The 27702-nt window shown below is 46.6% G+C and overlaps 1 protein-coding gene across 1 annotated transcript in view; it reads left to right on the top strand.

The window, feature by feature from the left end:
• The window catches only part of TMEM178B (transmembrane protein 178B), a 355371-nt gene extending 333488 nt beyond the window's left edge, over positions 1-21883 (top strand). Inside the window, exon 4 of the mRNA XM_036994567.2 lies at positions 12232-21883. Coding sequence (XP_036850462.1) covers positions 12232-12482 — 251 coding nt within the window. The 3' untranslated portion in view covers positions 12483-21883. The remainder of the gene's footprint in view (positions 1-12231) is intronic.
• The last annotated feature ends 5819 nt before the right edge of the window (positions 21884-27702 follow it).

Here is a 27702-nt window from a genome sequence, read left to right as displayed (position 1 = left end):
CAGTTGCTGTGTACAATACAAAAGAAGGTGTCACTACCCTACCAGTTCTGGAGAAGGTTCCAGTCTGGCTGAACATAAACTAAAACAGAGAACAGGAGGGGTCCCTACAAGTAATTGGCATGTTGTTTTCCAGACCTTAATTAAAGGCTTAGGGATTCAGGAAAAAATGTGAATGATCTTGTGCTGGGCTTACTCAGAGAAGGCATCTTGTGAGACTTGGGACTTGGATTGGACCATACAGGGTAACTCGAGGATGGCTGCAAGGACTCCGTGTTGACTGGGTGGAGGATGGAAATGTCAGACTCCAGTCAGGGGGACTGGACGATAGCATTTTGACCTTTGTAAATTCCCGTCATAGAAAGCACTTCCAACACCCACCAATGCCCTCTTCTATTTGCTCAGCCTTTTAGATGTTTTCACAAGTTTGTGAAGGCTCTATCTTTGGTATACAGGCCACCAGAGCCACTGATCTTGTGATCAAATCTAAATATACACCCAAAAGGATAAATGGATTGGTGGGCATTGAGTGGGAGTAAGCACAGATACAGAGGTAAGGGAGCTGGGTGGAGGAAAAACCAGAAGAGAGCTACTGTTTTATATGGCTACGTTTAGATGCCTATTTTAGCTACAGGGTGGCCATAAAATCTGGAAACACAGATTGTCTAATTTTATCATGTATTATAATGTTTTGTTATCATGCCAATTATCATGCATTCACCTGTTGCTGAGATTGCAATGGCTGCCAAACCAAAAGACCACAGTCTGGGGCCTTAAACAAGGGAAATTCATTTTCTTGCAGTTCTGGCGGCTGAAAGTCCAAGGTCAAGGCACTGACGGGGTTGTTTCCTCCGAGAACTCTTCGTCGGCTTGCAGATGGCCCCTCTTGCTGCCTCATCAAGTGGCCTTCCCTCTGTGCATGCAACTATCTACTGCCCCTTTGTAGGTCCTAGTCTCCTCTTATAAGGACACCAGTCAGATTGGATTCAGGCCCACCCTAACAGCCTCATTTTCATTCAATTACCTCTTTAATCGCCCTATCTCCAAACAGTCACATTCAGAGGCTTGTGAGCTAGGGCTTCACGTTCCTTTTGCAAGGACGCAATTCAGTCTATGACACCTATGCTCAGATTTGGTGGCTGTGTAGATATGTACAAATGAAGGAATAAGACTGCAGGTTCCATGATGGGAATCTGGAACCATTGTCTTTAGAACTGAAGCCAACCTATGTGAATGGGTCAGTCCCCTTCTTTGCTTGAGCCGGGATGTGGCATGACTGTGGCGTCATCATATCTAGATGCAGAACAGCCTTGTGGTGTGTAGACACAGCCTCAGGAGCACAGGCACTGCCTGCCCAGGGTGGCAGCGCTCATGCAGTCAGTGTCTGCCTAGAGCTCTTGCAGAGTTTGCAGAATGAAGGATGATTTTGTCCTAACCGAGGGCGCCATGCCTCGCAGTGTGATCTCTGGAGCCCATCACCACCACCCCCGTCTCATCCCAATGAACTCCTAAGGCGCTTTGGATGTTAGACCCATGTGACATGCCTGTCAGCTGCTGCTGATGCAGTGGTGTATAATTCGACAGTAATTTATATTCCACGCAGGTCTGAGCAAAGCTATAAAGTGCTCTTGAGAGCTGAATGCTGCTGAGGCATGCCATCTAAGCAGAGGAAGGGCTCAGTGTACATCAGCTTCCTAGGACACATGCGCTGCTGTTGGAGGCGGGATCCTTTTTATGTTTGCCGATTTGCTTCTTCATAGTTTTAAAGACTGAGAAGGCCTAGTGGGGGAGTATCTTAGGGTCGACTTAGACTGCTCTTTCTCAGACATCCCTGACACGCACGTCCACGAGGGCACTCGTGCAGCAACCACCGTGCAGACCCTGTTGGGCTGGGATCAAAGTAGAGGTGATTAGCCTTTAAGGTGGTCCTGGGTTAGAACTATGATCATGTTGCTGATGTTTCCCTGGTAACATTTCAGGGTTGTCAAAGAATTAGCTGCCCCAAAATAGTGCTACCCGAGCCTGGCATTTCTTAACATTAGCCACACATTCTCAGGATACGTGTTTCTGTGCTTCCACTAGGTTAAGGTGTTATGTTTATTTATATCATCGGTGAAGTATCACCAGTTGGCACCAGAGTGGAGAGCAGGAATGTGAGGGAACCTGGAAGTCCCATGTGTCCCACTTAGCCCAGGACTTCCCACTTCTGGGAGTGGAAGTCCCATGTTCCAGGAAAACACCCTGCACTCTGCCAACTCCCAGGCAAACTGGGATGGATGGTGACCCTATTAGGGAAGGAAGCAAGACTTTGAAAGACTAAAAGAAGTCAGGCACATAAGGGAATTTGGGTTTTCGGGAGAAGCACTGGGAATCTGTGTGTAGCCAGGGAATACCATGAACATCTCTGTCCCTGGGGGCAGTGGACACATGACTACATAACATATATCACACAATCATGTGAATTAATCATCTCCTGGTGGTGGTTCAAGTCAGAGGGGAGGGTAAAGCAGTCCCTGCAGGAGCTGGGGCAGGACATCATGACAGGCGGATGAAGCCTGGGTGGAGGGGCAGCTGGGAAACTGAGGGAAAAGAGAGCCACCAGGAGGACGTTGTCCAACGGCCAAGAAACTAAAACTAGGGGGGAACTAGAATCTAATATTTGGCAACTCAAGAAACGTTAATTAGAGATGGCAGCAATGTGAAGGAGGTGGACAGGAAGCTGTTTTTGGTGTTGGAACAAGAGCCTGCAGTCTGGGCATGGGAACTGTTTCCTCTCTCGCACCCTCGCTCAAGCCTCAGCTGTGCCTAGAGTGAAGCGGGTGGGGGGCAGGGGACAGGGTCGGGCAGCAGTCCCAGAACACCTCACAGCTGTCTCTTCTAGTCAGGTGATGACAGGACATGCAGACAGGAGTGGCCAGGGTGGGGCCGTAGGTTGGAAGTGATAGTGTAGGTGTGATTCCTGAAAGAAGTGCAGGTGGGACTGTCCTCAAAGGAAGCAGGTGCCATGTTTGAACCATCAAAAGGAGGCATTGATGTTTATATAGTTCATTTCATCTGTTGACCGTGCCTGCCCACTCACAGGTAGAGTTTGCAAACAGGGATGCTGGAGGGGTCCGGAGGGCACTGTTGCCTCAATGCCAGCGGGTCTTAAGCACTCAAGCTCTCAGGCTGCAGCTACATGGGGTGGTGCCTCGTCTCTTCCTGAGCTCTGAGTGCCTGTGAATAAAAGTCCTGGCACAGAGAGGGTAACTAGGTATCTTCTCTCATTCCAACCACTGCAACTGGCTGGCTGGGGCTGGCTGCCTGCAGGGCTGGGCTGAGTGGGAGTCAGCCCCATTCCAGGACCAGCAGGAATGAGGGTTGACATTGATTAGCTCTTTCTGCCAGAGGCATGGATGTGCAACTAATGGGGCAGCTATTTGGGCCTTGCTATCCAAAGCATAGTCCCCATAATGACATACCTCAAGGTCAACTTGCAAATGTAAAAGGCCAGTACTTTTCAGAAATGTTTAAATCACCAGACTCCTGTCTTCAAAAGGAAATTCACATGGAAACAGATCAAAGCAGGGCTGTTCTGGTTAAAGAGAGGACAGAGGGCTGGGAGTCTCTTCTACTCCCTCTCCCTACCCCAGGGCAGCTCCCGAAACACCTCCATGGAAGAGTTGGAAAACCACTTGGGAGGCACTACTTTAAAAGAAGGCCAGGGAGGATCCCTCTGAGAGGACGACATTTTTACTGAATCTCGGAGAAGAGCTAGAAGAAGGCCACCTAGGTGAGGGAACAGCAAGTGCAAAGGCCATGGGCTGGGTACAAGCCTAGCTAGCTTGAGACACAGAATGCTTTCTTGAGTGTCTAGCAACTAAGGAGTGTGGGGGTCAAGGTGAGAAATGAGGCCAGATAGGTAGGCAGGGTCTGCTCAGGTAAAGCCACATGGGTGGGATAAAGAGTGTGTGTTTTGTTCTGAATGGATAGGAAGCTGTTGGAGGATTTTAAGCAGGGGAAAGAATTATAACCTGATTAAACTTTGAAAATATCACTGGCTACTGGTTCTTCAAGAAAATAAAATAGATAAACCCCTAGCCAGACTTACCAAGAAAAATAGTCTACACACATAAAAAGAATCAGAAATGAGAAAGGAAAAATCACTATGGACACCACAGAAATACAAAGAATTATTAGAGAATACTATGAAAAATTATATGCTAACAAATTGGATAACCTAGAAGAAATGGACAACTTTCTAGAAAAATAAAACCTTGAAGAAACAGAAAATCTGAACAAACCAATTACCAGCAATGAAATTGAATAGGTAATCAAAAAACTACCCAAGAACAAACCCCTGGACCAGATGGCTTCACCACTGAATTTTATCAAACATTTAGTGAGGACCTAATACCCATCCTCCTTAAAGTTTTCCAAAAAATACAAGAAGAGGAAATACTTCCAAACTCATTTTACAAGGCCAGCATCACTCTAATACCAAAACCAGGCAAAGACACCACAAAAAAAGAAAATTACAGGCCAATATCCCTGATGAACATAGATGTAAAAATACTCAACAAAATATTAGCAAACCAAATTCAAAAATACATCAAAAAGAACATCCATCATGATCAAGTAGAATTTATTCCAGGGATTCAAAGATGGTACAATATTCAAAAATCTATCAACATCATCCACAACATCAACAAAAAGAAGAACAAGAACTATGTGATCATCTTCATAGATGCAAAAAAAACATTTGACAAAATTCAACATCCATTCATGGTAAAAACTCTCAACAAAATGGGTATAGAGGGCAAGTACCTCAACATAATAGAGGCCATATATGATAAACCCACAGCCAACATCATGCTTAACAATGAGAAGCTGAAAGCTTTTCCTTTAAGATCGGGAACAAGACAAGAATGCCCACTCTCCCCACTTTTATTCAACATAGTTCTGGAGGTTCTAGCCTGGCAATCAGACAACACAAAGAAATAAAAGGCATCCAGATTGGTAAGGAAGAAGTTAAACTGTCACTGTTTGCAGATGACATGATATTGTACATAAAAAGCTCTAAAGAATCCACCCCAAAACTATTAAAACTAATAGCTGAATTCAGCAAAGTTGCAAGATGCAAAATTGATACACAGAAATCTGTTGAATTCCTATATACTAATGATGAACTTGCAGAAAGAGAAATCAGGAAAACAATTCCATTCACAATTGCACCAAAAAGAATAAAATACCTAGGAATAAACCTAACCAGGGAGACCTATACCCTGAAAACTATAAGACACTCATTCGAGAAATTAAAGAAGACACCAATAAGTGGAAATACATCACATGCTCATAAACAGGAAGAAATAATATTGTCAAAATGGCCATCCTGCCTAAAGCAATATGCAAATTCAATGGAATCCCTATCAAAATACCAACCGCATTCTTTAACAAATGAGAGCAAGTAGTTCTAAAATTCACATGGAACCACAAAAGACCCCAAATAGCTAAAACAATCCTGAGAAGGAAGAATAAAGCTGGGGGGATTATGCTCCCTGACTTCAACCTGTACTACAAAGCCACAGTAATCAAGACAAATTGGTACTAGCACAAGAACAGACCCATAGATCAGTGGAACAGAATAGAGAGCCCAGATATAAATGCAAGCATATATAGTCAATTAATATACGATAGAGGACCCATAGACATAACAATGGGGAAACAACAGCCTCCTCAAAAGCTGGTGTTGTCAAAACTGGACAGCTACATGTAAGAGAATGAAACTGGAATATTGTCTAACTCCATACACAAAAGTAAATTTGAAATGGATCAAAGACCTGAATATAAGTCATGAAACCATAAAACTCTTAGAAGAAAACATAGGCAAAACCCTCTTGAATATAAACATGAGCAACTTTTTCCTGAACAGTTCTCCTAGAGCAAAGGAAACAAAAGCAGAAATGAACAAATGGAATTACATCAAACTAAAAATCTTCTATACAGCAAAGAACACCATCAGTAGAACAAAAGGGCATCCTACAGTGTGGAAGAATATATTCATAAATGAAATATCCAACAAGGGGTTAACATCCAAAATATATAAAGGACTCATAAGCCTCAACACCCAAAAAGCAAATAACCTGATGAAAAAATGGGCAGAGGATATGAACAGACACTTCTCCAAAGAAGAAATTCAGATGGCCAACAGGCACATGAAAAGATGCTCCACATCGCTAATTATCAGGGAAATGAAATTAAAACCAAATGAGATATCATCACCTACCAGTTAGGATGGCCAACATTGACAAGACAAGGAACAACAAATGCTGGTGAAGATGTGGAGAAAGGGGAACCCTCCCACACTGTTGGTGGGAATGTAAATTAGTTCATCCATTGTGGAAAGCAATATGGAGGTTCCTCAAAACACTGAAAATAGAAATACCATTTGGCCCAGGAATTCCACTCCTAGGAATTTACCAAAAGAAGACAAGATCCCAGATTAAAAAAGACACATACACCCCTATGTTTATTGCAGCACTGTTCACAATAGCCAAGAAATGGAAGCAACCTAAATGTCCATCAGTAGATGAATGGATACAGAAGAGGTGGTATATATATACACAATGGAATGTTATTCAGCCACTAGAAGAAAACAAATCCTACCATTTGCAACAACATGGGTGGAGCTAGAGGGTATTATGCTCAGTGAAATAAGTTAGGCAGAGAAAGACAAGTACCAAATGATTTCACTCATTTGCAGAATATAATAACAAAACAAAACAGCAGCAGACTCAACAGACTCCAAGGAGGGACTAGTAGTTATCAAAGGGGAAAGTTGGGGGAGGGTTGGTGGGGAGGGAGGGAGAAGGAAATTGAAGGGCATTATAATTAGCACACATAATGTAGGGCGGTCACGGGGAAGGCAGTATAGCCAGAGAAGACAAGTAATGACTCTGTGGCATCTTACTATGCTTATGGATGGTGACTGCAATAGGGTGTAGAGGGGACTTGATAATATGGGTGAATGTAGTAACCACAGTGTTGATCATGTGAAACCTTTGTAAGAGTGTATATCATTGATACCTTAATAAAAAAAGAAAATAAAATGTAAATTCGACCTTAAAAAATATACATATATCACTGGCTACTATATGTGGCAAGAAAAGAAGGCAGAATATCAATTATTTGTTATAGTTCACGTGAGGAACAATGGAAGCTTGACTAGGATGGCAGCCGTGAGCGTTACAGAAGTCAAGTGCGGTGTGTGGGCATGCCTTCTCTTGTCACGGGAGCTCGGACAGTGGGGCGCCGAGTCGGAGGGAGGAATGCGCCCCACACCAGGCGAGTCCCCCCTTCTGTTCATTGCCTGAGGAAACTGTGTGTCCTTCAAGACCCTGCCTCCCTAGGAATCCTTCCCTGGCCCAGCTCGGTGTCTCTCTCTGACTCTTGACTCTTACCATTCCCCACGGGGTGTTCTTCCGTCTCTTCCCAAGGTCTGCTAGAGACGGGAGGGGCCTTACAGTCATCTGCTCCTGCTCTCTGCTGTCACAGAAGAGGGACCCTCTCGTGCCTTTTGGGCCCAGGATGCTGCTATTTTCGATCATCCTCAACTTTTCATTTATGTCTGCCTCATCTCCAAGTAGATGATACACTTTTTTTTCACCTTTCTATTTTAGATTTAATTAAAGATTCTTAAGAGCAGGGATCAAATCTTTTTCTCCTTTTTGTCTCCCTACCATCCAGTATAATGCTTGGCACAAACATAGAAATTCAACAAATATTTGCTGATTGGCTGTCCTGCACGTCCAGGAGCCCATTGTCACGAATTCCCCCGCCTCCATCACAGTTAACCCGCCTCCCACACCAGACCTGGCTGTGCTCGGCCCTGACAGCCACACTGCCGCTGTCCCTGCCTCCCGGGCCGCGTCACCCCTGGCGCTCCCTACCGCCGGGTCTGGAGGGCAGCACAGGGCCTCGCTCCAAGGGGATGGGCTCGGAGCAGAGTTCCTTTCATTTCATTGCTGCAGTCTAACTGCAGTTAGTCTTGGAGTCTGACTGGAATTAGGCCCGAACACCCAGCCCCAGAGGGATGATGAAGTGACTGTACGTGAGTGCTCTTGCCCTTGGGCCCCTTTTATGTATCCATAAGTGCTCATGCAAAATAAAGCGACTGGGGTGGTGGCCTCATGCTCGCCTGAGGGCCGCTGCCACACCCATCCCACCGTTTCATTGAGCTATGCTTCCAGCAGAGGCACTGAGAATCTGTTGGTCCTGCCCCCAGAGGACCCCGAGAGTTGATGGTGGTGGCGGGGGGCATTCTGCACCCCACGCCCCCGAGCTAGTCTCCAATCCACAGATCTGAGAGTTGGGTTCATGACATTAGACAGAAAGCTGCATCCGGCGGGTGCTTGCCCACCTACGTCCCCTACCTCCTGCACTGTCAGGACTCAGCATCATTATTTCCATTGTCAGAACATGCTAAGTAACAAAGGCAGCGTGTCATTCATCCAGTCGCTTTACTGAGGGTCTACCATGTGCCTGCGTATATCCATTCAAATAATCAAGTGTGAATTGATAAGTGCAGAAATACATAACAGTGTAATTCCTTGCTCATAACAGAAAACAGTTGTGTTCGTGGAAACTAAAAGAACCTGTTCCAAACCTCCTGCTCTGTCCCATGGAATTTCCCAACAAGTTACATGGATGTAACCTACAAAGCCGTCTAAGAGGAGAACCCCATCTAGGGAGCACTGACAGAGGTTAACAGGCAACAGAAGCGGTTAAAGGTTCCAAAGTCAGAACAGCGGACAGGGAGTTAAGGCAGGGAGAGTCCCTCCAGTGAACTCCATCAATGGAGCAGAACCAGACGTATGTTCTCAACAGATGGGGCCATTTCCAAGTGGTAGTGAGGTCCACGTTGACCTAATCCCTTTCCTCTCCATTTATCAGCCACATCCTATGTCTTTCCTGACCACTCTGCCTGCAGAGCAAGCCACTAAAATAGTGTATATCCAGCTTTTTCAGCTACTGGCCATGTGGGAAGATCAAAAACTTCTTGAGGTTGACCTTCTCTCCGAGAATTGATCACTGGACTTAATCAGAATGGTGTACTTGTGATGAGGAGAAGCATCTCCATTTTTAAAGTATCCTATGTAGATACAGTTTATATGAGTCCTGGGGTAACCCCAATCACATCCAGAGCTTTGGGTTACGAGATGATGACTCAGTCCCCATCTCTAGCTCAGAAATTTCTATCGAGCTCCAGATCGTGGTTCCAAGTGCTATAATGTCCCACAGGCAGCTCAATTTGAACTCTGCACACACATATATTTGCTAGCCTAAACCTAGATTTTAGTAAGTGACAACAAGGCATACCCAGGTTCCCAAACAGGAAACTGAAAACATACTTGAGGTTCAGGCAGGCCGGTTCTGATTTGTTGGGACTTGGGTCATTTGAAGCTTTCTTTAGCTCTCACACTCCCAGGCCATCACCCTTGCCTTGGCTAGGCCCCACAGCCCCAGAGATTCTGTGCAAGCCCAGGGTGAGACCTAATGCACCCCGGGTACCATCACAGAATTCTGTCTGAACCCCAGGGCGCAGCAGGAGGGACCCGGAGTGCTTTGTAATTCCCCCAAGTTTGGGAACCCTGTTCTCCCAAGTAATGGTGCCACCTGTGTTTGTATCCTGTGGCTATCACTACATGCACATGCATGTACACAAGCACAGACATGTGCACAAACACATCCATGTGCACACACAGCTGTGCACAAGTACACACACACACACATGGATACATACAAGCATGTGCATGTGCATGAACATACATTTCATTTATGTGGCACCTGCATCCGGGTCACCCCCAATACATGGTTTTCAGTTTCCTCTACAAGCACTCAGTCACAAAACTGCCGTCCACTCCAGCCCTGCTCGCCCTTGCCAGCCCCCTCCTCCCTTCCCCCAGTGACTGCAGCAGACTCCTAACTGGTCCCCCTCACTCCGCACTCTCCTCTGTTCTCCTGACTCAGTGGTCTTTGGAAATGCAGGGCAGAGCCACTGAGTGCCTCAACCCCGGAAACATTCTCTGCTGAAGTTCAGACCTCTCACCTCAGAGAGCAGTGCCCCCCACCATCTGGGGTTGACTTTGGCCCCCCCTCTGGTGGCCAGGCCTCAGATGCAACCTTCACCACCTGAACATGTTCGTATTTAAATCTTTTCCCCAAGTGGGATTATTTCCTTAGGCTAAAATGAAGTCATTAGGTAAAAGGTATGAATATTGTAATGACCCCCTTCCTGTAAGGGAAGCACCACCTTAGAGGCATCCTAGAGTCTGTGGGATGATCCATTTCACTGCTCCGGTGCTTGTTCTGGAGATGATCATTAAAAAACAAAGCAAAACAAAACTTTGCTCATTTGATAAATTATGCTTTGTTACTCTACCTTCTTTCTACTGTTCTTGTTACTGTTCTGCTGTTCTTTATTACAGTTCTTTGGTTATTGGTAGAATTGAGTGTATTTCACGTTCACTGCCCATTTGTTTGTATTCCTCTGCCATCTGACCTTTGGGCTGTTAAGGTTCATCTCTGCCCAATAAAACCTTTCTTCTAGCCCAGTGGTTCCAAAGTGTGGTCACAGGGCCAGCATCATCAGTGTCACCCAAGAACTTATCAAAAATACAAATTATCAGGCCCCACCCAGACCTACTAAACAGAAACTGCAGTGTAGGGCCCAGCAGTCCACTTTCATAAGCCATTCAGGACTCCAGACCACCCTGCCCCAGACTGCGAGGTATAGAATTCACCTTGAAGCCAGTTGCACAGCAGGGGGGACCCGTGAAGGGACTCAGCCTGCATGGCACCAGTCTTACAGCGAGGAGGGTAAGACTGCAGACTCTGGGATCAGCCTGCCTGGGGGTGGGTGTAGCTTGACTTTACCATTTATTTGCTGTGTTATCTTGGGCAGATGGCTTAACCTTTCTGGGCCTCAATTTCCTCAGTCAGAAAAATGGGGATAATAATATAGCTTACCTCATAGATTTGTTTTGAGAAATTAAGGCTCGATAACATCTTAAGCACTTCACACAGTTCTTAGCACACAACACTTAATAAATGTCAGCTGTGACTGCTGCCTCCTTGGCCATCTAAATTAGTGCAAGTTCGTGGGCCTGAGGCCTAGAAGAAATAAGGTTGGATGCTGAAATAACTTGGCTTTCAGGAAGCAAGAGGTCTTATAATGAATATAATGCCCCTTGTCCTGTTCCCATTGCCTTAAAATAGGCTTCTCTCTCTTCTTCCTTCCATCGACCCAACTCACCCTCCCCAAATTTAACAGGCCATTGCCCTCATATCTGAGCTGACAGAAGAAGCTAAGACACAGCAAATATTGAGAAAAAGCTCTTGAACTCATTTCAGGTACCCCATATATCTCTCTTGGTCAAAAATGGGTTAACAATTCTATACCTTTTTACAACATTCTGTCTCTTACAGCAGCCTTACCATTGGAGGTTAACGTAAGCAATATTTTTTAAAGAGATGGCCACATCATTAGATTCATGAAATACCTCATAGACTATGCAGACGAGTTAACTTACGCTACTGTGAGTTAGGAATATTCAGGGGTGAGAGGTCATGTACAGTTTCCCGGAGTTTTTTGACTGCTGCCCCTTTGTAAGGGAATATCTCATAGGGCTAGAGTTCCTTGGAGAACGCTCTGGGAGACCTTGTCTTACAGGAAAATGGAAAAGGTTTCCAGGATTTGGACAACTTGTTGGTGAATGGGTTAAAGGAAAACCCAGTGTTATATGTAAGACATATATGGGAAAGAAAAGAATAAAGATGTTTTTCTCTTTAAAGAAGTAACATAGAGGGTCTTTTCTGCCTCTCCAAAGGAGAACTGAATTTCCAGTGCTTTAGAAAATTGAACTGAATACTCTTCTGCCTCGCTCTGCCCTGCACGCAACTCCACTGTGATTTCCATTTAGTATTTTCCCAAATGAGAGACTTGCTGAGTTTGTCCAAGACTGAGCAATTTCTCAAGAGGCAGGAGGCCATGATTCCTTAATACCAATTCTCCCCGTCATGAATATTTCCAGATATTGATCTTGTCAGCAGGTTACTCTTTCCTGGATCTTCTCATTTCTCTACTCGAGAAGATAGAAAATGCAATCGACCTCACTTCTGTCTCTCTGTCTCTCTCTCTCCGCCTCCCTTTCCTTCTCCATTACCCCACCCCCTATGTCTTCCCCTGCCCTCTAGGCACCTTCTGCATCATCTCACTGTGCACCTGTGTGGCCGGGATCAACTTTGAGCTGTCGCGCTACCCACGCTACCTGTATGGACTCCCCGATGACATCAGCCATGGCTACGGATGGTCCATGTTCTGTGCGTGGGGGGGCCTGGGCCTCACGTTGATCTCGGGATTCTTCTGTACCTTGGCCCCTTCCGTTCAACCTGTCCCGAGGACCAACTGCCCTAAATCCAGACCCGAGAATGGGACAGTGTGCTGAAAACAAACCCATACACACACACATATATATATATATAAATATATATATAATATACATATATAAAACAAAACTGAACCCAGCCGACGCCAGCACCAAGGTAGAGTTGAGTTGGCTCGGGCACCGCATCTCGTCAGACTTCGTGTCGCCTCATCACCAATAGGGGGAAGGCGTACCCGTCGTGTGGCTCTTCCATCAATTCCTAACTTTTGGCTCCATGGTTCCTTGAAGACAGAGTGAACATCACCCCTCACATAGCATCTTGATTCCTGTCACGCATGAGGATGGGGGCTGGGAGGGGATGGCGCCAGTGGGCAGAAGCGGCAAGATGGAGACGGAAGTGCCATCCACTGGGCCACAGGTGAGGACCCCAGCCCAACACCAATCATGTCACAGAGAAACAGAGCCCTTGGTTCATAGGATGTAACCGAATCTTTGAGGCCATACAGAACCACTTCTCCTGTTCTTCCTAATCTGATTTCCTTCCTAGCCCACCAGTGACTCACAAGAAGTGGAAGAGAAAACAGACTAAGAAGGAAGTTTTTCTCTTTGCTGCCAAACTTTGGGACAAAGCTATAGAGGTGGGAAGGGGGAGATAACAATACGCTGAGAGGCAAGATCCACATCAGTCAAAGGACACTTGAGTAAAACCCCGTCTTACCTTCCAGCTGCCTTACCCCAGTTAAACAAGAGGCCACCCTGCCTCTCACCCGCCTGCACCCCCCCGGGGCAGATCGGAGCCTGGGAGCCACCCTGTGAAGGGTGTGTGGGTGTGTGTATGGGCATGTGTGCAGCCACTTTGGGTGGTTTCCTTTTTTCACCTTTTTAAGTGGAAATCCTGCATTATGACTGTTGTCTCTTTATCATTTGTGTGGGCCTCACAGCCCAGGATGGAGGCCCCGTGACCCAGGGAGAATAATGAGGGTCAGGCTTCTCTGGGTGCCAGTTCTGCAGCTGCAGCCCCCTGGCATGTGTGGGGGGCGGGGGTGGTTTCTGAGTGTGGGGTTTTATCGTCTGTGTTGAATTTCTCTATTATTTTGAGTGCAACTGAAATTCCCAGAGAGCAGAGCCAAGAACAGAACCACTGGGCAGAGGCCCCTGTGGCCCATCACATCACAGTTGTGGGACACCACAGGATTTAGTCCTTTAGTTTTAAAAATTCAAGACACAGCTGGGCACAAAAGCCATGACAGAAGAGGGGGAGCAGTTGAGAAGGGAGGAGTGTCCATCTGTTTTTATTGTATAGGTATGTATATCAAACAGGACATCTCACTCCCCATCATGGAGGCTGTCCTTTGTCACTGGACATCTACCCCCTTCCCTAGGGGTGACCTCTGTACAGATGAAGGAAAATGGGTCACGTCCAGAGGACACCTCCATGTCCCATGGGCTCAAGTTTGTATGATATTGTGTAAATCAATGGAGAACTCTTAACTCTTTCTATCTTCTTCCTTTTCCTCTTGATATTCAAGGCCATGAATCCCAAAATAGCCATCTTAGTGGCTAGCACCCAAATAGAGGTGGCATAAATCCAGCCCAGCATCTCAGGCTCATTTGAGCAAATTGCCACTGCAGGTGTTGGCAGGGTACAGAGCCAGAGAGTTGTGAAAGCTGTAGGGACAGGAGTCTGCCAGAAAGAGTAGACAGGAGCCGCTGACAGTCACCTCAGTGACCCTGAGCCGCTGAGCAGCCCCGGGAGGCAAGGAGAGAATCCCTGAGCTGCACAGCCGTGGGTCACCTGTGAGCCAAGAATCCAGTTGCTTCGTAACTAAGTCCTCTTTGGGAAGTTTGCCGCCCACGCACTCTGTTTCATCCACCTGTCTTCTATCTTCTTGTGTCTCCTCCACTTGCTCTCACCTACTAACTACTCACCTTCTCCCTCTCCCGTCCACCAGGCCACAAGTCCTGCCTATCTCCTCATCTGCTCTTTCTGACTGTGTGTGTAAAGTTCACCCCCGGGTAGGACAGCCCATGTGCATGAATAGCCAGAATGTGCGGCCCTGTATGTGAGTATTTCTCTGGCGCATTGTGTGTATGTTTGTGTCAGTAGGTACCTGGACGCAGGTGTGAGTGTTCGATTCAAGACTTCCTTGCCAGTGAGACTGGTCACCTTCTGCAGGCCTCACATGTGGATGTGTGGGGAGAGGAGTTGTGTTGTATAGCAGGAAATCCTGTTAGCTTCTAACTGAGCTTCTAAGGATTTTTTAAGACAAAGGATTTATTCTATGAGGAGGAAAATAATTTTCAGGAAAACCCAGTTTTTCAATTGCATAGGGAATTTTTTAAAATTTTTCTTTGAAAAGTTGGATTTCTCTCTTAAGGGGAAGGGCATACTTGGGCTTGAAGAAAAGTGACAAGTATCTCAGATGGAGAGGCCTGTGTCTTCCTTCTAAGAGCCTTTGGTGGGCTCTGCCAGGCGGGGAGAGGCAGGTGTCCCCACACATCCATTTGGGGCAGAGGGCTAGTCTGCGGCCAGACCCAGATTCCAGCTCTTTTCCTGTTGCAGGAAAATAGGGAGAGAAATTATATATCGGACAATTTGCTATCAATAATTAAACTTTTCTTAAGTAACCATGTTTGAGGATACTGCCTTCACCAGCCTGCCATTATTTATGCCTTCATTTATATCCCATGCTTGCCATAAACAGATCATGCACGCTCTCCAACTACTAGTCTTTATGATAGATTTCTCACGTGGCCTATCCCTTCGAAGCCTTCCTGAAATTTGAGGAAGACTCCAAGGAAAGAAGTAAACCACCTTGACTCAACCCACTGTCGGGGGAGCAGGAGCTTTGAGCTGCTGTTTTGGTAGTGGGACCAGAGAGGTACAGATGCACACACTAGGGGATCTGAACCTGCTTGGGGCCAGTAAAAGCCCAGCTACTAGGCTAGGGTGGGTGCCCCAGAGAACAAGTCCTGGCCAGGGGGAGAACTGTTAGGTGGCCTTGATCCCTCCAGCACAGAGGCCTCACCCCAGATTAAGACATGCTGGTCCAAGCTGTTACTGACACTTTCTTGCTATATGACGTGGCTGAGGAAGAAGAGAAGGAAGAGGGGGCCCCAACCTGCAAGAGACAGTTTAGGCCAGACTCTGCTGACTCCATATCAAAGTAAAAGCCAACCTTCTGGTGGGATATGACTGCGGCAGCCTCACTGAGCACCGAGCCCTCACAAGTGCACACACAGGTCTGTGCCCGTGCCTGTATTCTGAGCTCCCCCAGGTCAGCCCCTCGACCAGGGAGGCCATTTCAGCTTTTATTTCCTTCCTTACTCTATGGGAGTGGGGTGTCGGCCTGGAAAGAGGGCCTATTGCTGTCTCTCTCCGTTCTGGGAGTTCAGGTTTCTTCTTCTGTTTCCTTTTCTCCTCTCCACCCACTGCACTTGCCCTCCGCATCAGCTTTGCACAGTTAGAGCGGTTAGAGGCTGTGTCTCTGGAGAGGCTGACGTACTCCCAGCAGCCCCTTCCTTATCTGCCAGGGCTGTAGGTCTCCTAAGGAGGTCTGCGGCTCCCTGGCATCAAAACAGAAGAAATTTTAAAGTGTGCCTGTTCCAGCTTTAATCCTCCTTCAACCCCTAGCCTTTCAACAGCAGTGCCCTTCCAACTCCGGGGATCCCAGGGTCACAAAGATTCAGCAACTCCACCAAACACAGAGAAGCCCCCCTCAGCCGCATGTCCCAGCGCAGCGCCTGGAGCCCTGGTGCTGCACTGGGTGTTCTCTCGTCGCGGAGAGAGGGCTTCCCCCTAGCACGCTTGCCTTCCTTTTGACAAGGGAAGAAGAAGAAATTCCAAAACTGAGTCTGGGCCCTAAGTCTTACTGTCCATCCACAGCCATGAAAAGAGGTCTACAGCGACGGGCCCACACGCCGCTGTCCTGATTCCGGGAGGATGGGCCGCTTTGGCCCTAAAGCTGCCCACCGGGGTCAGGTTCAGAATCCTCAGGCACGTCACCCAGAGGCACTTAGAACCAGCTCTGTCTTCACCTGGCTTATTCTGGGCGGGAAGTGACCCTCAAGCCTCTGAGGGGGAAGGAGCCGGAAAACCACACTGTGGTTGGCTTTGGTGCCATTTGTGTGGGATGCTTGGTGGATTCTCGTAGCTTAAGTGAAACTGCTTTTCTGAAAACGTTCCCTCTGCTCCAGGGACCAGCCATCACCCTGGACACATCCAGCCCTTCACAAGTCCCAGTGAGAGGTGATCTCACTGCAGATGAAAACAGTCGGTACACACCAGCCAGGCTGGCTTCTCTGCTGTCGTCTAGGCGGCATAGGTATCATTAATATACAGTTGCATGAGCAACATTACGGTTACTAGACTCCCCCCATTATCAAGTCCCCACCACACACCCCATTACAGTCACTGTCCATCAGTGTAGTGAGATGCTATAGAATCACTACTTGTCTTCTCTGTGCTATACTGCCTTCCCTGTGCCCCCCACCCACTACATTATGTGTGCTAATCCTAAAGAAAGGAACAGATTTCTTTCCCTATAAAGCAGGTCCACCTGAGTTGATGGATGCAGAAGATTCTGGTGTCCCTCAAAGAAGTCAACTCGGTGGGCTTTGCCATCTCTCCACTGATGCCTCCATGGTGCAAATTGTCTCTTAAACATCATTGTTAGTTCTTGCACTACATTTTTATAGGCTATTGAATTTTTTTCCTCTAAATAATACATGCAATACATACATAATAATAGAAAACATACATATTAATAATAAAAATAAAATACAAAAAACAGCTAAAGGTTTGTTCATAATCCCACCACTCTGAGGCATCACAGTGGTTACGGCCCCATCACCCCGCCCTCCCCAGTCAGTGGGTGTCTCTGGGTGGGCAGTCGGCGCCAGGAGTGCCATCCATGACCACAGACCACGCTGACCTGCATGGGGTTGACCCACAGGGCTCAGCACCCACGGAGAGCAAAGAGGCTTTTGAAAAAGCTCAATGCCAGAGCTTAGGGGCAGGGGTGGAACAGAGGTAAAAAATCCCTACTTTGGGATTTCTTTCTTTTTTGTCTTGAGTGCCATGCCAACCTGACGATAGGTGTAAGAGCCCTGAAGCCCGACTAACTCACTAATTAAGCTGCCCTTGTATAACACAGTTACTGTAATTTCAGCTGTGCACTCAAATGATGTGTGACTCTGGGCACTCTGTCTTCTCCATACTTGAACTGCCTCATCTATAAAATGAGGAGAGTGATAACACTTTACCTCATGGTATATTAAGGGTGACAAAGAGATGGCAAAATGCTTTGCGAACATGAAGTGTCACATAAATTATGCACTGTTCAGATCATCCTGCAGCAGCAGAGCCCCCGAGTGGAATCCTTCCAGGCAGTGTCCGGCCTCGCTGCAGAAGGCCCCCTGGAGTGAGATGTCCTCTTGGCCCCAGAGCAGGACTGTTTACCCAGTTAAGCACGAGGATTCAATTCCTTCAGGCCCCTCAGAGAAGGGAGTTCTTAACTTACCCATTCTCAGGCTTCCTGCCTTTTGTCCAAAGCCAACTTTGCAAAGCCACTCATAATCGCTTTTGATTATACCCGGAGGTGATGGAATGGGTAGCATATGGTGCAAACAGCACACGTGAGCTGAAAACAGTTAGCTGTTAACCCAGGCACATGGTCAATGCCTTTTTCTTAAACCATCCTTCTAATACTATTTCTAGCTGTTCATGCTTAAGTGGTGGAAGCAAATCAGATTTTGAAACATTTTAATGGCCTTCTAAGTTTCAGGTGGGGACAAGTTTCAAGGAACTGGGGTCTTTCTTTCTCTTGTCAGTTGGCAAAGCAGCTGGCTTCATCAGAAGCTCATGGGTTCCTAAAGGAAGTCCTCCGGATGGAGCATTCTCTAGCGTTCTGGGGTGATCCTGTTTGGGAAAAAGACAAGGTTGCACTTCCAAGTGGGTCTGCACTCTTTCTGCCTTGCGGAGGATGGGGTTTCAGTGTTATGGTGAGACCTTCTGTAAGGGAAGTCCAGGCCCTTGCTCCCTAGAGGGCCAGTGCCCAACAAGGAACGGCGGAACTGCCCACCTGGAAGGGGTGTTTGTTACTATTAAGAAACAGAAACGGGGTTGCACAGCAGCAGCCCAAACCTGGCCTCGCTTTGACAGACACCAGCCTCGATGTGGCTGGTGTAGACGAGCAATTGCAAGTCCTTCCGTATCATTTCCAGGGACTGGGCGCTGCTCCTTGGAGAAGGCTGTGTCCCTCTCTCCTGTCCCCATTTCTCCCTCTGGCTGGGCCCTTCCCTTCCTTTCCCGGGTGCCTGTAGACCCTTTGTAGCCTGAATGTGTCGGTGTGTCTGTTGTTGTGGATGTAATGATGCCTTTCACAGAAAGAGCTTTCATGAACTCATTCTTACACCCTTTCCCATTTCCACCCGTGGTGTGACTCTTTTGCTATCCAAGACTATCTGTAAAAATGTACAAATAAAAATTGAAGCTGAAAATAGGGGGAGGGAATCAAGACTGATCAAATGCATTGATGTAGCCCTCAGTTTTCTGAGGACTTAGGGGACTGCCCTGAAATCCTGACTCTGGGTGGGATTTGAAGGGAGGGAAGCCATTGGCACAGAAGTTTTTTTCTGGTTGTTTCTGAGAGTCCCTAGTGTCTGCTTGGAACTCTCTGTTCTCAAGGTTTTTGCTTTTAAAGTTCAATGTTTTCCAAAAAGTGAAAGGAGGTCATCAAACTCTGCAGGGTGAAGGTCATCCCCAAGGTTAACACGGAGAACAGCTCCTGGGGTCGCTTTAGCAACTTGGTCTCTGGCTCACTCCGGACCTGCATCGAATCTTCTTACCTCACTATGTCCCAGCGTCCTCTCAGCCAAACGGAGCAGGGGGACTTTCGGGGCTCCTGGGGCACCAAGTCTCCTTGGCCATTCTGCGGCTGTTTTTAGAGAGGCCCCACACCCATTCTGGTGTGCGTGCTGCACCGAGGTCCATTCTGAGAGCTTCCCCCCAGCTGCTCTAGCCGCGCTCTTTCACTCCTCAGAGAGTAACCTCAAGCTCACAGCCAGTTTGTGCTCGGAGTCCAAGCCTTTGACCTACCTTTTCATTCTCAGATGCCTTTTCCCACCCACTTTGATGATCCCCTTTTAAGGACAGAGCTTTGCCTCTGGGGTAGGAGAAAGGGTATCAAAGGAGATGCTGATATGCATTGCTTTGTAATCTCGGAGCTAGAACACGGCTTGTGATGGCAAACGCCGGTTGTCCGGCTGCGGGATGCTTCCAAGCTGGAATGAAGAAAGCATTGGTGGGTGGTGGGGTAGAGGCAGTGGGCAGCAGATGCAGGTTGGCAGTGGAGGTAAGATGAACCTTTTGGAAAGGGAAATGGTAGAATCACCAGAGTGTCCTTAGCATGGCAGCAGAGAAGGGCCCCCAAAAGGCAGGGCACCCTGAAGTAAGAGGAAGTAGGAAAGAGGAACAGGGAATGGGTAATACTATAGCACAAAGATCTGCCTCCCCCAGCACTGAGAAGAGTAGGTGTCCCGGGGGGTTCCCACCAGCTAGGCAGTGGGCTAACCCCTCACTCCCCATGGTACCTCCCCTCCCACCCTTTGTCCTCTCTGATGCCCCATGGTGATCATCTCTGAGACCAGCTTTGGGAAGGCAGTTTGGACCAGTGATGCCAGCAGAGATGTAAGCTACATATGCGATGTTAAATATTCTAGTAGCTCCCTTTTTATAATTCCAAAGCAACAGGTGAAGCTAATCTTAACACATAACTTAACCTAACATATCAAAAATACCATTTCAACATGGAATCAGTATAAAAAGTTACAGAAATATTTTACCCTCTTTTTTTAATGAAGTCTTTGAAATCCAATATGAATTTTATTCTTAGAAAACATATCAGTTTTTTTAGTTGTTTTTTTCCAGCCACATTTCCTGTGCTCAACAGCCATATGTGGCTATTGGCTGCCATATAGGACAGCAAAGATTTCGACTCTGTTAGGAAACAGAATGGGATCCCCTGCCCCATGAGTCATTCAGATCTCAGAGCTGGCAGGCTAGGGGTGAGAGCTGGCCCAGAGTGGAAAGCACAGGAGCCACGTTCAGGCCGCTATCCTGGCCGCTGGAAGTTCTGCTTCACCTGCTTAGTCACAGGAAAGGGCCACTGGTTGGCAATACACGTCACATCTGCCCCAGAGGGTGTCCGCATGGCCCCAGGGTATGGTGTGGATGACTTGAAGTTCTAGAGGCCAAAGCAGGTCACTTCTTCAGTTATGAGAGCATCAACTATCCCTTATCCCAATGCACTGTGTCTTCCAGTGGAGACAGAGGGCAGACAGGCCTTCTCTTGGTCAAGCATTCAGATCTCCACAGCCTTTTGCCGTCTGGTCCTGCCCCCTCGTAATAACATCTCACTGACATTTGGAGTTGTTTTCTCAAATCCTTAATGTCCTTAAATTTCTATCTTAATGTCAAATGCTAACAGGGGATATGCTGGGAAGAGCAGGGGCCTGGGCAGACTGAGTCTCCTAGGTGGCAGTGGCAAGCTCCGTCCCTCCTCTCTGCCCAGAGACCTTCCTTAGATTTGAAGAAACTTCTTTGGTTGGGGTGGGGCGAAGACAAGAAGCAAGATCTTAGCAGAGAGAGTAAAGCGCAAGCAAGCAATCCCTGGGCATTCTGAAAGCACTTCACAGTGACAAGGTTTGGCTGGTTTAAAATGCATTTTGAGCCCTGTGTTCTGAGTAAAAGAAAACGAGCTGATTTGGTGAGTATGTTTTATATATGGTCATTAGACAGGTACCATGGCCAACAAAACTCTCAAACACCTGGAGTGCTTATGGTCCACCAGATTATTGCTCAGTCAGTATAAATTTATTTATGTTTAATTTGCATAGTGCTTTCTGATTGGTTAGACAAGGGTGGCGTGTACTGCAGGGTTCCTGCAACACCTCTGCCCCCGGAGGTAGCAAGTCCTGTGGTTATTGGTGCTAAAATAAGATTAAATATTATGTTAATTTGTTCTGATACCATGTGAATAAATGTGTTGTTTAATCTTAACAAGAATGCTACATCTTATCAGATCTATTGTACTGTCTGTTCCTTCTCATAATTAATTAATTACAGGAAAGGTGATCCTAACCAGATCTTGAAAGGATTGTGCTATTCTGAGAGGTGAATTTGACAGGGAGGGGTGGGGGGATGAAAAGGGAAATTGCCAGGTTCCTGTGACTTTGCAAGGACTAAGGAAGCAAGGAGCATTTGGGGACTTCACTGACACTGACTGCATCTTGCAATTTTCTTTTTCAAATTGGCAGAAATATTGTATTTCCATCGATTGAAGAAAAAAGTGTCTGGTAATTAATTAAATGACTTGTTCATGGAAAAAAAATAATCTGTCAGTTGTGGAATGTAAACTGATTAAACAATTAAATAAAGAAGATCATGTTGTGTGTTTTAAGTGATTGTGTCTGCTTGAAGAAGGGGGAATGCTAGTATATTTGACAGAGAACGATATTTTTCCCTCAGGTTTTGTATAGAAAAAAAATAGGACAACTCTTATGTAGATAACAGACTAAAGACTAATCCTGGAGGAAATAGTAAGCGTTTCAAGCATGTGTAAGCCAAAGGTATGTGCTTTCAGAGCTGGGTGAGAGGGAAAAAAAAAGAGAAGTATTCAGAATAGAACAAAAAGGAAACTATTGTTCCTTTTCTCCTGTGGCTGGCATTAGTACCTTTGTAGAAAAAGCATAATGAGATGTTGGCATTACTGGGGACCCCCTGACCCCTCAGCCTATTTCCTAGCTGTCAGTGAGGAGAGAAGTTTCTCTCACAGTCATCTTCATCTGTTTTCACGTAGAGGTACAGCTCCTGTCCACCCATGTCCTGTGTAAAGTTTCTAGCTCGTGCCCAGAGGGGACGAGATGTGGGGAGCTGCCAATAGGTAATGCAAGCAGGAGAAAGCAGCTAGGTAGCCAGTCCCGCACCCCCCGCCAGCCACCCACCGAGTCCAGTCTGCGCCCTGCCTCTGCTGCCACCTTCACTGGAATGAATCCCAGGTCCCTGCTGCTTTCCGGCCACAGCCCCAGGGTCAGAATCCCAGGTGAATGCACCATCTGAGGGGGCTGGGGAAACAGGCCCAGAGCCTTTGTTTATCCTTTGGGAGGTGAGCTCTGCCTCCCACCAAGATTCATAGATGAGACAATTCCCCCCACACAGGAAGAGGCCCACGGTGCTGGACAGCCATAAAGGGGGACCATCCAGTGGGGGTGGGACCCCTGAAGGAGAGGAGAGGCCCATGCTGGTCCTCTGTGGTACACCTGCATAGCAGTCCAGTGGGCATGTGTGTGTGACCTTCACGATAGCGATTAGCCTGTGTCCAGAGGTCCACGATGTTGAATGCTGTCCAAGAAGAACTTCAGAGATTTAGTCTGAAACAGGAACACGGAGTAAGCAGTGGAATTAAAGAAGCAGCAGCCACATCCTGGACGTGGTGGAAATACACGGAAAAACATTTCAAAAGTAAGTTCAGGCCAAGGGTGAGTGCCTTACGGAATGGGTGCGGGAAGGTTTTGTAAGCGGAGAGCTTGAAGAAATGGGAAGGCAGAATCTGAAGAGTGTCTTCCTTGCTAGTAACATCCCTTGGAAGAGAGAGAATGGAAACCGCTGAAAGGAATGAGCAGGCCTTCCTCATGCCCTAAAAAGAAAGCAGGTAGATCAAAGACTGTCTGCCCCAGCCAGGCTAGGGCGAGGAGGATCGGACTGCGCCCCCAGGGCCTGTGAGTTCTGTGGCGTTCTGAGCCGAGGGTGGCCGGACATGCATGCACGGCTCTCTGAGGCCTACTGCCTAGATGCCCCTTGGGCAGCCTGGGGTAAGCACAAAGACAGCAACAGTCTGGTTCTGTTTGCAATGAAGCACATCTTTGATTTCTGTGTCTGCGATGAATTATGCAATCCACTGGGTTTGTGGAAAACACACCCACTCTTTCTCCCCTCCACCCTTGAGCTTCCAGGCACTAGAGTCCCCACAGTGAGAGCTGTTGGGTAACTAAGGAAAGGCAGCTCCAGGGACTGACCAAGTCCCCCAGCGAGGCGGGCAGTGGTCTTGGGAAGCCTTCCTCTCCTGAATGTCCGTCCTGCTAAATGCCATTGTCCTAGGGAGGTGGAGGAGGCCCCGGAGCTTCATTGAGTCTTTAAGCAGATCTGGTTTTGAATCTGTCTGTATACAAAGTGCATCACTTGGCCTCTTCAACCTGTGTCTTTGTGTGTATGTAAGTGGGTCCACCAGCATCTACCTCCTAGACTATTTCAGAAAATGAAAGAGTTGACCCACATGAGGTCCCTGGCCCAGAGCCCGCTGTCAGCCTCTGCACTGATCGTCCTCTGTCGTTGCTAAGTGAGTTCTAAATCTCAGTCTCTAAGAAGCGTTTCTGGGCTGGAACTTGCCCAGTGGTAGAGTCCACAAGTACCCTGCCACTTGTCACGCCAAAAGCTCATGGACAGTGGACACGTTGATAATGAAATGCAAACTCATATCTGTTCTATTTAACCATTGTTTAGTCAACACGACTATCTCATATAGGCATACTGCTGTGTGTACTAAAATCGTTGAAAAATTTTGAACTTAGGAAAGGAGAAAAATATTCTTAAGGACTGAAAATATTCTTTCCCTTTGCAGAGGTCTCCCTTCTCTAGGAGTGAGAGAACTGCTCTGGAACCTTTTGCTACTACAGGTGTGGCCCCAGGACCAGCGGCATCAGCCTCACCTGGGAGCTTGGTAGGAATATGGACTCTTCAGGTCTGCCGAATCAGACTGCATTCTAAGGTGATCTCCATGTGATCTGAATGCACTGGCCTGTAACAGCTGCTAAGCTTTGTGATTGGAAAGTTTATGTCAACATTTCTGCTAATATCTTTGATCTAGGATAGCGGTCACTGGAGGATTTCAAAGGACAATGAAAAAATTAGTCTCAGTCTTGAGGTTTCAAAACCACATCAGAATAGATAACATTTTTAGCTAACATCCCAAGAACGAGTCTTTCTGCTGGGTCTCATCCTGGCTTTCAGGGTAAGCACCCAGGCAACACGGCCAAGTATTTAGGCCTGTTTCCCCAGTGAGCAGGTGACAGGCAGCGTTAACTCTATAGTAGCTGTCTCCAAGCAGGTGTATGTAAGAGCACATGGTTTCAGCCACTGTCGGGGAGCAGACTCAGGGTGTCCCGCAGGGAAGCACTTTGCTTCTTCCCAAGAAAGCTAGGACCATGAGACCCGGTAGATCTGCAAAGTAAGGGAACTGGAAGCTTATCACCCTTACTATCCCTTCTTTTGTGTTCTTTGTGAGCGAGATGGCAGAGATTTCATTCATGGCAGGATGACTTACTGGAGTCAGACCACTTGAGTGCAGTTTGGTGCCACCAATTAGTGGTATAACTCCAGGCAAGATAGCCTCTCCATGCCTAATTTTGCTCTCAGTGAAGGAGGACAATAACAGTACCTTGTAGGGTTGTTATGAGGGCAAAATGGGTTATCATTTGCCACGTGCTTAAAATACTGCTTGGCATGTAGTAGCTTCATAGGTATTTGTTATTGAACAATTCAGGTTGGAAATGGTCTGTGTGAAGTCCCACTAGCTAATGAGACCTGGTTGGAAAGTGTGTCTCTGCAGCTAAATCTTCTAACAGAGCCATCAGAAGGAGTGGTAGTGGAAAAGGGCTTTCTGCAGAGCGTCGTCATGAAGCGGATGTTGGTTCCGCTGTCTGAACGAAATGGGAAGGCTGTCTCCACGAGCATCATGGTGTCGCTGGCCATGGTCTGCCCCTTCCCATGCCAGGTGTTACCAGCACTGATGGGGCTGCAGCCCCTACAGCAGCATGTCCACAGCTCCGCCTCCTGTCCAGTGGCCAGGACTGTGGTGACCCCTCTGTATTCCCCCTGTGGCATCTCTCAACTGTTTAGACCAGGAATAAAAAACCCTGCCTCAGGACCATGCTCTTCTCCCTCCAGTGAGGTGGTGATGACTGTGAACAGTTTTCCATACGTCTTCAGAGCCCTTCTCATCACTGAGGTTTGCAACAGGAGGCTTGCCGTGCAGGCGGAGGGGAGGGTGGTCTCTAGCTTTTTCTCCCTTACTTCCCTACCTGCACCACTCTTTAAATTTGGGCAATGTGCCATATAAAATTGTTTCCTTGGTCTCCAATCTACAGGAAGAAAGAAAAACAAACAAGAAACCAGTGATACTTACAGGTAAAACCAGTTAGCCTTATTATTCTTAGTATGTGTTTTACTCACCTAACTTCTAAAATTAAATGGTTGAAGCCATTTGAAGAGCTACAGTAAATAAAAATGAAAAATGACTGCATATCCTCAGCAGGTCAGTTCCAAAAGTGGTAAGAACCATTTTCTTCTCAGATTTTTGAAGTGTATTGGAATCATTTGTGGGGATTATTTTTCAAGCACATATTCTATGCCAGGGGACTAGAGCAGTGAACAAGACAGACAGAAATCTTTGCCCTCGAGTAGCTTATAGTGTAGTGTGGGCAGCAGGGAGACAGATGGCACTACAGAGTAAACAGTAAGATATGTGATAAGTAAAGTCATAGTCAATATGGTGAGTTATTTGGAGAGAAATCATGAAAGGGGAATAGACGTGCTGGGAGGTGCAACTTTATTAAGGTGAAGTCAGAGGTCATCACTGTCTGTATTAGAATATATGGCTCTCCACCTATGACAATGTATTTCTATTGTGTACTTTGGAGATGACAAATCAGTTTAGTGGTTTTGAAAATGTGGGGACATCGAGACGCCTCTAAAATTTTACACATAGTTGTCAGTTGCCTTCTGAGGGTCTTGTTCACAAGAAAGATTATATCTGCTTGAGAACAAAAAGGAAATATTTCAAAAGATGTAAAAAGATGAGGGTTCAATTAGGACAAAGAAGCTTTTCCTGTCCCATGCGCCCCTCTGCCCCATGAAGGAATCTCTGAAGCTACTTTTCTTAGTCCTTCCAACACAGTGTCCAAATTCCTTGGGTGTTTACCACCATAATTGCTGGTGTTAATAACTTGATAAATGTTCTGAAATTGTGGGCTTTAAAAGATAATTATCTCTGAGGTTCATAGCCTAGAACAGTAATGGGTTGGGAATAAAATATATATATATATCGACTTTGATCATCTGTACCTACAAGGTGAGTGGAAGATTCCCAAAAGGTGCTGCTCTGGAATATAAATGATGTCTATGCAAAGTAGTTCTCATTAGTTCTGAACCAAATGGTCATAAAAACAAAATGGCCTTTAGAAAGTACTCTAGCTATCCAAGCTTGAGAATTTGGGCTCTAGCCCTTAGAGGTCTGCCTTTTAATATAACTTTTAAATGTTGAAGGAGCAAGTTTCATCTTCACTAAAATTAGGACTAATCTACACTAAAATTAAATCTATCCTTAGCTATTTTGAAGGCCAAATGTGGATTCATCTTACTGAATATTGCATATCCTGGCGTATGCATTTTATTCTAGAATAGCCCAGTTTCTCTGATATTGAAAGCTTTGCCAAAACTGAAACACCCAATGGCTTTTAACCATTTTAGAGGAAAAAGTTTGATAGGCCATCTTATTTACACTACGAACTTCAATTTTTGAAAAAGGATTCTTACCTTTAGAAAATTATTTTCATTGGGGAAAATAAGGAAAATACAAAACAAAACAAAACAACACCCCAAGGAAGAGGAGGAGGGAGAAGAAGTCGGAAGGGATCCACTACGTCCCACCACCCAAAAAAGATCATCACCGAGAACATTTTTGTGTGTTCATATTGTGTCAGTTGTAACATAATTTCTTTCGAGCTGTTATTTTTAAACCTAGCGAGTATGCTGGTTTGGCAGCACCAGCTTGTAGAAAGCACAAGCATGCTCTGCTCTTCCTTGCACCGAAGCTTCATCCTTCAGTCCCTCCTCATCCTGGTCCTTCAACATCAAAATGCTTTGGCTGGACGTGGGGCTGGGCTCCAAGCACCAGCTCCAGACCTGATCTGGAAATCTCTTGGTTTTAAGGCCTGTGCATTGCCTTCAAGTGCCTGACAGGGAAGGTCCGCTCTTAATTTTGCTGTCTTTTGTCCCATAGTAGTCAGCACAGTGATTCTGCCAATAGCTAAGCTGCTGGTTGGCTTCTTGTCCATAATTTAATGGATTGTCCCATTACACCTATCACAGTGTAAAGGGCTGCTCTTCCTAGCCTTTCGAAGGATTATATACAGCGTATTCTATTTTGGCTTACTATGTCCCTCA

This window comes from Manis javanica, chromosome 6, assembly GCF_040802235.1.
Source record: "Manis javanica isolate MJ-LG chromosome 6, MJ_LKY, whole genome shotgun sequence".
NCBI lineage: Eukaryota > Metazoa > Chordata > Mammalia > Pholidota > Manidae > Manis > Manis javanica.
Note: the sequence above shows the minus strand (reverse complement) of the source record. Positions and strands in the feature narration are given on the sequence as shown.